Below are 16,024 nucleotides of genomic sequence, written 5' to 3'. Positions count from 1 at the left end.
TGTTGATAAGTGAATAAATTATTATTTTTAAACTTCAGTTTGGGTTTTACTGTTGCTTTTTTGGTTCTATATTAAACAATACCTAAATTTCTTAGTTGCTTAAATAATATTCCACAGCAGGCCAGGCATGGCTCAGCGGTTGAGCGTCAACCTAGGATCCAGGCGATCGGGGTTCGATTCCCGGTCAGGGCACATGCCCGGGTTGCGGGCTCGATCCCCAGTCAGGGGTGTGCAGGAGGCAGCTGATCAATGACTCTCTCATCATTGATGTTTCTATCTCTCTCTCTACTATCCTTTCATCTCTCTGAAATCAATAAAAATATATTTAAAAAATAAAAATAAAATAATATTCCACAGACCTGAGTTTGGGCAATCAAAAAGGGACATCTTTGCTAACATTGCAATATAATTATAATATATAAAGTTAGGTATTGATTCCATATTTTCTGGTTTGACTCATTAATTCTCATGAATTGCTAGCTGGCTGAACGGATAGCATTTATATCCAAGAATCCACACGCTAATGCATGTAGCCCACACCATGTTGTGTTCCCAATGTACCAATTTTTATTTATTTAATTTTATCTTTTCCATCACCATTTATCTACTCTATGCCTTTTTCCATTTTCATCCACCCCTGTCCCTCTGCAATCACCACACTATACTTGATCATATTTAAAAGTTATACTAGATGACATCATATTTGTGTAAGTACTTCTGAATTACTATTATAAGCAGAATGTGATAAAAATAAAAAGGATTTTCAATATTTCTGTTGCAGTGAAACAAATAGATACAAATGTTTGAAATAATACATAAAATAAAGGGTACAAGCAATCATGAAACAACTAAAAATACAACAATTATAATCAGAATAAATAGATTTCTTAAATTACAGTGAGAATTTCAAAACCTTTTTTCCTATGGGGGGAGCACAAAAGGTCATAAATAGTATTCAATCAAAATAAATATTAAGATAACTAGAAAAACTGAGCTAACTACTTTTTAAAACCCATTTTACTAAAACATTGATTTGGAAAAATAATTATATCTAATAAGTTTACTCTAGAATAAGATGAAAAGAAGTATGGTATGTACATTTTTGTAAACAACACAACTAAAACAGAAATATTGGTGTGTGCAGAAAACTATGTTGCCACCCTAATGGGAAGAAAAAAGTAAAATATCACATAAAAGATGGACTTTTAGGCAATTCTAGATATAAATTTTATTAAAATGGCATTAATGTCAGATAGTGCAGGCTTTCTACCTTTGCAATGTATTCATATCAAAAAATATATATGAATTTAAAAATGAGAACCGTCAGAAACTGTATAAGCTTGAAATTTTACATCTTTAAAGCAAGAGTATCATTTAGCAAAATGCAAAAGATTATCATATAAGAAAAGGTCACAAAAACACTAGAAAACTAAAACATATTTTATTATTTAATATGGCCATATTTAAAATTAATTCAGGAAGACTTTCTATTGTCCAAATTTGGATGGTGATCCCTAAGTGATAATAGAATAAATACACTAATTCCAAGTACCCTATGTAATTTCTCAACACTGAAATACCAGTGAGTGGGTTTGGTGGTGATGGGTTTGTTATGGTCTTCTAAATGTTGTACAAAACATATTTTATTTCATTTACTGATAAGATTATTTAACATGGATAATGATCTGTTTTGAAATTCAAAGTGTGATAACTAGAGTGACATTTATTTTTTCAAAAATCAAGCTACAGAAATGTTTTTGTTTTGCCTTATTCTTCTGTTTAAAGGGGGGAAAAAGGAAGCAAATAACTGACCTAATTGAATAAGCGGATCTCTAAGTGGTACTTACTGGCATGACAATGTTGTAGTGGATGCAGAACCCCGGTTCAGAAGGGAAATATTCATCAGATACAAATCTTATCCTGATTTGATTTCCTTTAGAAATCTGTTTTCCTGGCACAGTCCCAGAACCACACCAGCGCCCTAATACAGTTCCATCACTGGGGTCCTCAACTTCTACAAAATCATACCTGCAAAGAGGAAAAGAGAAGAGAGACACAAAGTCATGACCTGTCATTCTGGCAATTCATGTCTGGGGTGCAGCCAATCTTTTGGCCACAGCTATGAGTTCATCCCAGATTTAACTGGGTAAATAAAATCAACTATTCCAAAAAAAGAGAGATACACTGAAAATGCATGCCAACTGAATACGAGTCTTTTATTCTCAGTTCTCTCACTTTACTATTAATGAACTCCAAATTCATTAAATAGCTATCTCAAAACATTCAATATTTTGTATAAAGTAACCATCTCTGACATTCAATTCATGAATTATTCAGTTTCATTTCCATTTGGACATGATAGCCTTACTCCAATCTTAATTCCTGTGATTACTGCCTATTACTTTCTGACTAACTCTTTCATGCCAGTCGGGCTCCTGGGCTCCCTTTACTCATCTGTGATGCAAGCTTCTCCAGAACCATTTAATTATAGACCAGCAACTATCAACCCTTTTCATCTCATGGTGCACATGAACTAATTACTAAAATTCTGCGCCACACCAAAAAATATATGTTTTGCTGATCTGACAAAAGGTAAGTATAACTTTGATTCATCCACCAGACAGCTATTGTTGTGTTGGCTGTTGTCATTTTTTAATAGGACACTCTAAGGGAAAAGAGTTCAATGCCCCTGACTAAATAGTCAGGCATTGCATGTTTTAAAAATTCTTGCTGCACACACTGGTTGAAAATTGCTGTTACAGACACATCTTTCAAATCTCACTTTGTACTCTACTGCTCTGTGAGCCCTTTCTGGATGCTCTCAGCTCACTGTTATCTATTTTTGATAAAAAACATATTTTCAATAGTAAATATACATATATATGCACACATAAGTGACCCATCTTCTTACTTAGGCTGCTAAATCACTGAAGAAAGGAATCAGTTTTTACATACTTACATTTTATTTTGCACTACACAGAGATCTTAAACATAAGAAATAAAGGATCAATTTTCTAAAACAAATGCTAACTGGTTTGGAAGGTTTAGAGCAGTGGTAATCATTGAGAGAAGTATTGCTCTTTTGGAGAATGTTTCAGATGCCTAAAATGTACAGGCATTTTAGGTTGTCTCAATGGCTGGGGATCAGGAGGGCATATGAAACATGGCAGGCAAGGTCCATGGATGCTCAACAACGGAAAGTCCCCAAAATGAGTATTAGCCCCATGTTCTCCATGCTTTCCAAGGACTTCACTGGACATTCACATACATGATTCTCTGTATTGTTCATCTTAGTCTGGAATATAATATTGTCTTACTTATAAACACAGATATGTTTCACAGTTTTAATTTAAGCTAATTTTCCAGAAATTCAACTATCAAATAACTAGAAGAAAGTTTCAATGCTTTGGAACTTTTTCAAGAAATTACTTACTATTTTGGAAAAACATGTCAGTAACAGGTACACTGCTTATAACTATTTGATTCAAAGTTAAAATGATTAAACATATCCATATTAGTTTATATTAATAGCTGTCATTATCACAATGATTCTACTAAGAAGATGCAAATATTTACTTCCTTTCCTAGTATAATTGTGAATGTGTATTTATGTATTTAAATGAATTATTTTAATATAAATTACTGTTATATCAATTTATATAGCATGTAGGCCATTATATTTCTTTTTAAAATGACTGCACACATAAATATGAATTGTTCTTCAGAATACTAAACAGGACATTGCAGAATTTTTGTTAAAAGGGAACCCTGACATGGCTGAAAACTATTGGTAAATTTTCTTTTAAAAAGACTAATTTCAGTACCTACCATACAATTAAAAATAATGTATTTTGTGCAGTATTGAACTTACAAAAGAAAAAATTGTTTAAAAAAGGACAATGTTTGCAATGAACCATTTCTACTTATAAATCTTTGTCCTAAAGAAGTATCGAGAATTCTCCTGTGGCATGTAACTTCACCTGTTTCAGCCTCATTTTCTTGGTCCTGAAATTGAGGATAACGCTACCTAACTCATAGGGATATCTACATTCTTTTTAAGGGAGGAATAATGGAACAACACATGCGTAGTGCCGAAAGCTTGGTTGACACTCAGCTGCCACCCAGTAAAGTTTGCTCCTCAACTCTACCCTGCATTGTTCCCCCCACCCCACACCTACCTTTTCATATAACCTTGGGAGTCTGAAAGCAATAAATAAGAAAACTCGAAGATGAAGGGGAGAGGTTATTTCTGCTATGTCATATGACAAGTCTGGGGTTATAAATTACAAATGCATTAGCCAGCCAATACAGCCATTCCAGGAACTGTGCTGTATGTGTGTGGTGGGATCAGGGAGGAGTGGGGTCAGGGGTAAAAGAGCAGTTGGGTAGAATAGGCCTCAGTACTTATTTCAGACATACCTGGTACAGAAGTTGGTAACTACCATTTTAAATCAAAGGGTGATTTTTATATCAAGATTGCTTACTTGTGAAACAAAGCTTCTATTCATAGAGTATCTGTTCGTTGCATGCCTATCTGAGGCAGGTTTCCACCACTGCTAGTCTGCAGAGAGCCAGATTTCAGGCCTGGTCAATCATTCGACAAGTATATAGGAAGCACTGACTTGGTGTAAAGTGCTGTGCTAGACTCTCAGGATACAAAGATGAAATTATAGCTTCTTTGGGCTCAGAGTCTATAAAAGATTTTGGTGACTGCTCTAATGAGAGACTGTAGGAAATACTGTGGAATACTGGCAGAGTAGAAGTAATTCTATACAGTGAGATTAAGGTCAGTTTACAAAGAAACATTTAGGCTGTCAATGAGTAGTGATTGACTAGGGCTGGAAAGGGGGGAAATGGAAATGCATTCTAGCGAGAAGTACAATACATAAGATGTAATAGACGAAAGAAGGGGCCAGGCATGGCCAGTTGTGAATAGAGGACGGGAAACAAAGAAGTAAATGGAGATCAAGCTGGAAAAATAGGTGTAGGTGAGAAAGTATTTCAGAATCAGATGTTTGAATATTATTTTGTAGGCTAATGTTGCAAAGAGGTAAGCACAGTTTTAACAGGAAGTACGTTTCTTCAAAAATTTAACACAGCATTTAAAAAAGTGGAATTTCACTAAAAATATCTGGATTTCTGGCTTTTGTCTAAATTTGAAAATCAGGTAATAGTAAAAATCATTATCCCTAGTGTGACCATGAGGGCTCCAGAATGGGTGTCAGCTCCAGGAGAGGAGCTATCTTTGTTTTAATTTACTGTCTTATCCCCAGCACCTACATGCCGAGCACATAGTAAACACCATATCAGTGTTTGGTTAATGAAGGAATGAACACTGAGCCTCCATTCCTCCAGAGCAAGGGTGAAACCAAAGGGAAATAGCTTTAGAAAGGACATGCTCTTTCTAGTTTAAAAATCTCCATCTACTTTCTATGCTGTTTTTTTTTTTTTAAATACCCAGACCTTCGTTTATTTACATTAATTGTCCATGTAGGCATCTGAGTTTGCCACCCTTGTAGCCTATGAGGTACAGCCATGAGTTTTCAATAAGGAAGGAACATAGACAGAATCATCACATATTGAAGGAATGCCAGGAAAAAACATTTCATGTGTGGGTAGAAAGAAAAGATCCCTTAAAAAAACATCCTGAAAAGGAGCAATAGGGAAACAAGAGGAAAACCACTGTGAGCAACGGCACAGAACTAAGGGAGACTATTCACCATAGCAGAGCTGGCCAATGACGAAAGAGCAGAGACTTGGCAATTATGAAGTCATGTGCAATAAACTGGTTGGGTGACACACACAGTGCCAAAGATTATCTTCCCAATATTTTCAAAATCGTCCTAATAGAAGCATTTAAAGAGAAAAGAATGGCATATGGAACAAACCTAAAACTAACAACCCACATAACTATTTTACCGGAGTAAATTTAAAAGGAGTTTTTAACCATACATGGAAATATCTGGATTATAAATGTTAAGAATTTATTAAGGAACAAATAAGTCTTAAAGTCTTGCTGCCCCCACCCCTGTGGATTTTTATATCCTGATATAAAAATCACTGTCCTACAAATAAGAGGGGAGGGACACATACAGTGTTACTTTTTCATGGAGATTTTCTACTGAATTTGATGCCATTAAAAAACACACCACACACTAATCTTTGTAACAATTTCTGCATTTGCAGGTAGACAGCTGGCAATTAATTCCTACATGCTCATACAAGTCTGGCACATACATTTATCACAGTGCTTTAAAAAACTACATGGTTTTTCATTCCATGAAGGTTAAATGAAATGAACATCCAAAAAAGTACTATGTCCTTTCTGTATAAAACAGTAGAACTTAACATATACTACTAATTGTTTTATATCAAATTGGGCATTTAAGATTTTTCTTTTCAGAAGTGGCACCATATGTCACCCAATTATTCTAGCATTAATTTTTACCCAATAATTGTTTCGATGTCTATGGAACTTAAAATTATTAGTAATATCATTATTTACTAAGACTTAGTTTTGTCTCTTAATCAAAACAGTAAATCCTCTTGCTAAAGAATATAGTTACAAAAATAGCTTTTTTAAACTTAAATCTTATTCAATATCATGTAAAATGCACCAAATGTAGATCTACTTGTAAAGTATCCGCAAGCCTTATTGTTGCTACCGAGACTTCAAAATCAAAAAGAACAAAAGCCATTGCCACTTGCTACCATATTTCTTTTTGACTTGTTGAGAATATACTGTGGTTGGAAAAAGATTAATGCATTAAACCTAGTCATTTGAAGTTTTTTTTCTTTTTTGTTTTGTTTTTAGTTTTTGATAGAATGCCATTTGCAGAATATGGAATTCAGTGCACAAACTGGTTGACTGGTATGCTATAACATAGTCCAAAACATCAAAAAAATGAAGACAGAAAACAATGATAGAAGATTATTCATTAAGCTTTAGCCAAATGAAAGGAAGATCATAAAGCCATTTCACCAGAAAAGTGAAATCACAGAGCATAATCATCCTTAAATGCAGAAATCTGCACTTGCCCAAATGACTGCACTGGAGACACGGTAATCTTATAAGACACTCTTAAGTATTAATTTCCAGCATGCACAATTGCTCACATCAGTATTTAAAGGATTTACTAAACCTATTTTATGAGCCAATCAAACATCACTTTCTCACGGCAACATGATACACAACACACAGCGCTAAGTGGTTTATAATGATCACTCCCTTTCTCTAACATACCCCTGGGGACCCAGGAGGATTTATGTTCTTTTATGTTTAACAAACAAGTCTGGTATTGTAGACAAAATTTTCATTCTCATGTGGGAATTTAAAGACTGTGAGGCCAGGGGGACTGCTTTCTTACTCCTAAGAACTGTAAGGAGTATACCCAAGAAATAAATTCACTGGTAAACAGAATTGTCAGACACCCAGCTTCCTTCAACAAAAATAAACCAACCCTGAAAAACAGGCTGTTTCTAGTCCGTACTAACTAAAACTCTGACAATTAAATCTACCCCATGAATTATCGAATCTGACGGTAGTGGGAAACCCTGCCAAAAATTAGATGTGGATCTTAAAAAGGCCTGGCTCTGCAAGTGTCAGCTGGAGTCTGAGCTTGTTGGGAAAAGTAATGACATTAATAAGATGACAGCTATTCTACAGTGCTTATTGGTTTAGACTTCAGTTTAGCAGAAGGACCCTTGTATACAGAATATAAGTTTTAGATCCCTATTTGGACACAAGAGTGTTCATCCATCCTTTAACATACATTGAAAAGATTTTTTTAAACAATAACTATATTATTAATTGCTTTTCATACATTAACTCATTTAATCCTCACAAAAATCATAAAAAAATGATACTGTCAATGTGCCGATTTTATGTTTTATAAAATATAAGAAAGCTAATTACCTGGCCAAGGTCATAGCAACTATATGTATAGCCAAGGCTTCAATTTTGACAGGGAACTCCAGAGCTCCATGCTCTTAAGTGCTATGTGATACTGTGTACTACATTTAAAATATGCCTACATGATTATATTTGCTTTATTTTAAGGCTTAACTGCAGGGGATTTGTGTGTTTTTGTTCAATGGCTGCAAAAACATTAAGAGACATTCAAATAAAAGCAATCAGTAAACTTGATAATCTGGGCATATAATTTTTACAGACATTTATTTTAATTCATCTAGTAATACTGATTTTTAAGCATTCTAAATTCTTTATGGAGAGTTGTAAACCTACGTAGGAAATGTTTAAGTCAAACCAACAAGCACGCTTCAGAGGACCGAACAATGATACAAACTGGAGTAATTCTCATGAAAATATAAGAGTTCTACCTATGTGTACATGGTAAGACGGTACATGGAAATTAATACGTTAAAATTATCTTATTATTGAATAAAAACACTTCAAATGAATAACCCACAATTAAATCTATAAAGCTATAAAAATTAAGCAAAACAAAATATAAGGTGAAAATTAACAGAGACAAAAACTATGAGAGATTCAAAACAAAGTCAGAGCTTAGAATTAAAACCAAAAGCTGGTCTTCTGAAAAGAAAGTGAGAGCGACAGAGAATGTGAATCAGTAGTTTACACAGAGGCCCTGGCTGGTGTGGCTCAGTTGGTTGGGCCTTGTCCCTTGCCCCGAAGGGTCGCCAGTTCGTTTCCAGGTTAGGACACATGCCCAGGTTTCGGGTGCAATCCCTGTCGGGGTGCATGCGGGAGGCAACCAATCGATGTTTCTCTCTCATATCAATATTTCTCTCTCTCTCTCCATCTCCCTTCCTCTCTTTCTAAAACTGATAAAAACATTTAAAAAAAAGAATTTACATATAAGGATTGAGAAAGAAGATATAATCATAGCTAAAAATGTATTTAAAATGTGTATGTTTTATGTAACTTTATGACAATTAAAGCTGAAAAGCTACATGAAATGGATGAGTTACTATAAAAGTAAATTATAAAAGTTGACTAAAAAAGGAGAAAAAGTGAAGTAACAACTCTAGGAGAAATTGAAAAGACTGTCATACACTGATAAATAAAAGATGCAGTGATATGGCGTTTATAAGAGACTTCTATTTGACTGTAAAAGAACATTTAATTCCAATTTTATATAAGCAATTCTTAAAAATTAAAAATGACAGATATCCGTTTAATTAATAATAAAATAAGCTGGCCTAAATCTTGTGAATCCAGTTAACAATACTGTATTATACCTTCAAAGTTGCTAAGAGACTAAATCTTAAATGTTCTTACCACACCAAAGAAATGGAATCATGCAGCACTATGGAGGTGTTTGCTAACTTTAGTACAGTAACCACTTAGCAATATATAAGTCTATCAAATCAACACATACACCTTAAACTTACACAATGTTGTGTCAGTTACATCTCAGTAAAGCTGGAAAAACAAAAAATCTCTAATAACTGGAAAAAATCTTGTATCAGAGTTCTTTCAAATGGCAATACCAAACATTACAAATTAAGACAAATTTCACTCATAAATTGAGGAAAATGCAAAAATTTCAAATAAAATTTAATCAGATGTCATCCATCCATCATTGGATTAAAAGATGTAATACGTCATGATAGAGTGTGGATTTAGTTCATGTAAAAATGACCTTCTAGAATATTAAAAGAAGAAAACTATATGATCTTATTAATAAATGCTAAAAAAATATGATAAAATCAACTACTTAGATAAAAACTGAGTAAACTGAATAGCAGGACACTTTCAAATCATGATAAAAATTATTTAACAGAAACTAACTGCAGGTTTTATGTTAAAGTGATTTTTATTAAAATTAGAACAAAGATTAGGTTGGCCACTCTGACCACTATTTTCAGCTGTTTTCGGGGCGACTGTGGGGGAAGAGTTGTAGCTATTTTTAGCAGGAAATGAATGAAAATAAATGTTGTAATAGATATAAAAGAGAAGAATGACTCTTAGTTGATAATAGATTCTCTTGAGAACAGACTATAATAGGGTAAGCACAGAGACTGAAAACCTTGGAAATAAACACGTGCAGAGAGTGGTGGCTTGGAATTTGATAGGGTAGGTAAAGGTAATGGTTACGTGTTGTATGTATATATTTTGAAAGTAGACCTGATACATGTTAATGTGAGCTCTGAACAAAAAATGAATCCAAGGCTTTTTTACTTAAAAAAACATCTGGGATCAGAAAATAATTTAGTAAAGTTACTAAATATAGGATCAATATACAAAGTCAACTAATGAATGACAAAAAAGCATGAATTTACCATAATTTTTATGAAAATCTCAACAAAGCTGCTAAAATATTTGTACAAAATAATAATCATAGCAACAGAGCAAATATTATGTAGTGCATACTATATACCAGATACTCTATAAATATCAACTCATTTAATCTGCAAATATAACCTTCTCCATAGCTATGTTTTTGTACACATATTATAGATGGGGAAACTGAGGTACAGGGAAGTCATGGAACAAGGCAAAAGTCATTACAGCTAAGAGTAACAGGGCTAGTGCAGGAATCCTGCTTTAGACTTCAGAGCGCATATTCTTAACAATTACACAAACAACATTGTGTCTAGTTAAACAGGACACAACAAAGACTCATCCAACTCAATATGTTCCTATTTATAATCCATCATTGAGAATTCTGATTTAAACTCTCCATATTTTCTTCTTTAGAATGGGAAAACTATTAATTAACTCTGAAAGTCGTCGTGAGGATTAAATGAGAGAATGTATATAAAGGGTTGAAAATAGTCCTTAACAAATAAGCTGCTCAATAAGTAGTTGTTTTGTTTGTTTTTAAATGATTGTTATCATTGCAACCATATATGCAACCCATGGAAGACTCCACCCTGTGAAAGATGGACATCAGAGCCCCTCAGACAGTGATACATTGTGTGGGTCACTACTTTTGGCTCAAGGCGGACCCCAGCCTTGGTCGGTCATTCTTTCCTGTGGGAGTGTCTGTCCTGAATCCCACCTGCCTAGAATATAAGCAAGCCTATATATGTTCACTATTAGTATTAACAGTTGCTTCTTTTATTGTAGTAGAAGACAGATTCATCAATGGGTTGTGAAAATAGTGAATACTTAATTTTTGTGTCTGTTTTTGTACCCTATAAAAAAGCACAATAATAGTATCAATTTCAACTTAGTAATTGTTGTGGGGATTATTGAGTTAATACATAAAAAGCATTTGCCTATTTGCTCAGCATTTTTTCCAAGACCAATCAATCGCTGAAATGTAGACCTAGTCTCAGTCTATTACTACCTGTGTGTAAGTATACATTTTTACAGAAACACCACCTCATATAATGTACTAGTAATGAAATAATGCCAAGATTTAGGCAACTAATCTATGTCAATTCAGAGATTTGGTACAGGTTTCATGTTCCTCTCTAAGGATTACTTTTAATACTCTTCATAACTATCTTGCAATTATTTTCACAGAAAATTCTCATTAACATTTAGGCCTGCCTATTGTGATGCTCTGTGGCATGTGGCTGCTTATTAATTGCATATTATGAGTCACTATTAAATCAGTAATAATTATCAGCTCATGTGAATGAATGACAGTACGGGTTGGGCAAAAGTAGGTTTACCGTTGTAAGTATGTGAAACAGTTTATTCTTGTATTATTATTTATTTTTTATTGTATTTTTATTATTATTTGTCCACTTTTGCCCGCCCCTGTATACCTTTATTACATGTGCTAACAACTGAACCACTTTGTAATATTGAAAAGAAAGCTGAGGAAGCAAATTTCAAAATGAAATTAACATTCTACTTAGATTAAAGCAACATTTTTCCCTCATGAATTATCATCTTGTCATTTTCCCTTCTACTTTAAACACACAGTAAGAATAAAGTGAGGAAGTTCAAGTAGGGGTAGGTGAATATAGGAAAAAGGTAAGACCTCCTCCAATGAGTCCCAATCTCTGAACTTAGGATATCTAATAATATTAAAAGGAGAATCTACATATCAAGGTTTACTTAAAGGGTATCAAAATTAAGATTAAGAAGGAAGGGTTATGAATATGCTCTCTCGTCTATCCATCCCCAAAACTCTTCCAGGCATAGGAAACCCACAATAACCACTACCAAAAGGCACCATACAAGCCGCCCCTCCTGCATGATCTCTGAATAGCTGAATGCCATTGCCTAAGCACATTTATCAAAGGTCATGCCATCATTCATCAAGACATCTTTGAAGGACTTTGCTACAGGTTAGCTTCTTTCAGTCTTTATGCTGTATCCTTGCTACATTTGCAAATACCAAGGTACTCTAGATATGGATTTATCAAGGCTAAGAGAAACATTTAAGTAGTGTGATAATAAAATTTGGACAGGATTCATGGAATGCTTATAAAGTATTATCATAACTTCAGGCCTGATTTTAAAAGAAAATATTTAAATGGTTGATCACCAGCATAAGGCATTTTAAAGAGCTCATCTGTTTATATACACAAATCTACCTTTTGCTGATAATGTCTGTGAAAATGATGAAATGAGTTTCCTTTAGAATATACTAAAGTGAAATGTAAATATTAATCCTTTCAGGATATCTGAGAATTTCAAGTACAGTTGTTGAATACGAGTGTTAAAAATCTCTAAGTATTTATTTTTGAGCATTTATATTTACTAAATATTTATTTTATAACAAAATAATTTCTCCTAAATGCATTCTGGGGGAAAAATCTCTCAGATTAAAAAAACACACAACACAACAAAAACGTTTAGGCATTCCAGCTTAATTCATTATTTAACATTTTGCATCAATAAGAACAGATTCAAAACTTGTACTTTAACAAACACAAATAGATAGATGAACAAAGCATTTCAATCCTGATTGATGAACTGATCATTTTAAGGAAGTAGGTGCTCTGTATCAAATGGATCTAGGCTTCAGGTTCCTCTTAAATAAAGGAATGAACTAGGTAGTATAGAAGGCTATTTAAAAAAAAACAACAAAAAAAAACCCTAGCTTTTTTTCTTTTTCTTTTTTCTGGTTTGAGAACAAAAAACATTCCCTTTGGTGTGTGTGGCTATGTCAGAAAATATGCAGCTGATACACAGAGCATGTTATTATAACATTACTTGCTACAATATGTTCTAGAAACTTATTATTTTCCAAGGTCTGTACAGCGCGGTTATCATCAAATTATCATAACTGTCTACAGGCCATATCCATGGAAACCACCTTACCCATACCAACGTATTATGAAATGAGAGAAACACATATACTAATGAAAGTGCTGAGTAGCTAAGCAAATGCACTACACAGTGCAGTGCCGTCCTGTGCAAAGCCTACCCTCTGACCACACAGGTCCAAGGTTAGGAGAAGCTCTAATCCCATCAAGGGAAGTGAGTCCACCTCCACTGGCAATGTTATGTCACCTCCTCCTAACTAAATCACTTTCTCAAAACTCTTCCAAAGTGCCAACTGGTAAATGGGGAAGACCTACAGCTCCTAGAGACTCCAGCACTGTCTTGCAGGATAAACTCCTTCTTATTCACTGTGTAGCAGAAATCACACCTTTGAAAGTCAGCCTTTAGAACACAAAAGCACATTTTGGAATTTATTTGACATAAGCTCCATTTGACTCTTCAGATAAGAATTATATCCCTTATCCCTTATCAGATATAATAGCAATCAGATTGGTTCCCAAAAGTAATAATAGGATGAGATCTGTCATAAAGAAAATGCTTAATAAATGTAAGAAGTTTTTATCATCTAATGATAATTCTTAGTTCTCTAAACCTTTTAGCTTTTCAGTCACTTATACTGTCTAATTTAAGTTATAAGAATGTTTCCAACAACTAACAGGAATTGTACTTCTATTTTTTGTATGCTCTTCTACCTTTTCTTCAGTGATCACTATATAGAATACATGCATATATATATTTACATACATATGGGCTATATATACACACATATATACATGTGTGTATTTAGGATATAAATATTAAGAGTATAGTATAAGTACAATAGGTGAAATTATACTTATATTGCTTTAATTTTTATATTACCAATTAGGTAACTTTAAGGATGTTCATTATCAATCTACATAATTAATCTCTTAGAATACTTCAAAAACATAAAAAAATATGCATACTCCAGAGACAGAATTAGTAAAGCTGGTATCAATTTTTTATAAAAGGGATTAAGCAAAAATCAAACAAACAAAACAAAAAATATCATAGATGCAGACAACAGTATGGTAATTACCAGAGGGAAAGGGGGGTGGGGTAAAGACGAGTGTGTGAGGCTTGGCTTGGGTGGTGAACACACCGTACAATACACAGATGATGTACTGCAGAATTGTACACCAGAAACCTATATAATTTTATTAACCAATGTCACCCAATAAATTCAATTTAAAAAAAAAATGAATTTGCTTAACAATTTTGAAACAATCAATCTTCACTGGAGAACCGGATTCTGTGGAGACTAAAATAAACCATTTAATGGAAATTTAGTGAAGAATAGACATTAATAACATCTCTGAGATTTAAAATCTTGACAAAAGAAAAATAACTTAACCTCTTTCGTGGGAAATTTAGAATATCAGAAATTAGAGAAACAAGTCATCCTATTCATACCACATGTTAAAAGTATGAAAACAACTTTTTGACTCTCGTGTTCACTTTTTTTCCCCATGACAAAAGATTTATGGGATATATGGGATCATATTTCCTACAGAACCTGATTATAGAGTCAAAAAAAAAGGAGAGAGAGAGAGAGAGAGAAGACTCATTTCTCAAGAAACAAAAACAAAACAAAAATCTTCACATGAAACATTTCAGATTGTTAGGTGATTTGATCACTGTAATAAGTCCTGCTAAGGCGATTACTTCATATTTTGCAGCATGAAAAGGGAAATAAGAAATACTAGGCTTAGTGCCCACTTGGCTAAATCTACCTTCCTGGGCAATATCCCTAGGCAGGGTTTTTTTGGCTTTAGGTTTGTTTTATTTTCCTCTTTTCACTTTTAAAATTTTCCTCCTGCTCTGTATTTATTTCTTTCCTTATCCTGTTAAAATTACCCCTTCAAGGTGCTTTAATAGCCAGGATTCCTACCATAGCCTTTAATAAGTTCCTGTGCTACCAGAAAATTTAGCAGTTTTTAACAGTTTCAAATGTATCACTCACTTCATTTCCTCTTTTGCTCCAGATGTTTTCTGTTAGATTTCTCACTCCTTGACAGAAATAGGATAGCCTTTTTTATAGTACCTCATGACTTTTATTCATATATCCAGAAATGTTTATCTACCTACATATTACCTCAATTTCCCTCTCTGAAAAACACGAAGGATCAATCATGCATTTCAATTCTTAATTGTATTAGTCTTATAGATAAATAAGAAAAAAGTAAAAATAAAGATAAACATACCAAATCATTAGGTAATTCGAGAACCTCTGATTAATATTATTTCAGTAATTTGATAGAACCAAACAGAAACTAGACCTCATTCGTTCAAAAAGGCTGTGTTAATTATCACACATACAGGCAAAACTGAGGTCCAACAAGTAGCCACTTATAGTCATTTACTTATTTTGGTTTCAATTACAAAGCTGTGTATGTTTTCACTTAAAGTTTAAAACATGAAAATACACATTTAATGTCTTTAAAATACTGTATAGTATAGGGCAATTATAAATATAAACTTAAAATATAAGCACTTTAAAGGCAGAAGCTGCATTTTTCTTTTGGTAATCTCCATGTCCCCAGACTTTATCTACTATGGGACACTATGGCGCACAGCTATTGGATTGATACAAGAACTGAAGTATTTCAAATGATGAAGGAAAATAACAGATAAAGCAATGGGCCTTCTCTCTGTGCCCCTACCCCAAACTTCAGTTCAGGGATCTGATGAAAAACAGACAACTTTCCCTTCTACTTATGGGCCGTTGGGCAACTGAGTAATTGTGGGCTACTTGGGCCTTTAGTCATTCGCGAACCTCAACCTGGGCTAGACAGCCTATTTCACCAGATGGCAAATATGATCACA

General features: G+C 33.7%; 1 protein-coding gene across 2 annotated transcripts in view; it reads right to left on the bottom strand.

The window, feature by feature from the left end:
- PDGFC (platelet derived growth factor C) overlaps nt 1-16,024 on the bottom strand; it is a 162,723-nt gene that overhangs the window by 47,994 nt on the left and 98,705 nt on the right. For both annotated transcript variants that reach the window (XM_016200314.2, XM_016200315.2), the window contains exon 3: nt 1,848-2,028. In XM_016200314.2, coding sequence (XP_016055800.1) covers nt 1,848-2,028 — 181 coding nt within the window. The remainder of the gene's footprint in view (nt 1-1,847; nt 2,029-16,024) is intronic.

Source organism: Miniopterus natalensis, chromosome 4, assembly GCF_054644295.1.
Source record: "Miniopterus natalensis isolate mMinNat1 chromosome 4, mMinNat1.hap1, whole genome shotgun sequence".
Classification (NCBI taxonomy): domain Eukaryota; kingdom Metazoa; phylum Chordata; class Mammalia; order Chiroptera; family Miniopteridae; genus Miniopterus; species Miniopterus natalensis.
This window is presented reverse-complemented; position numbering and strand designations above follow the sequence as displayed.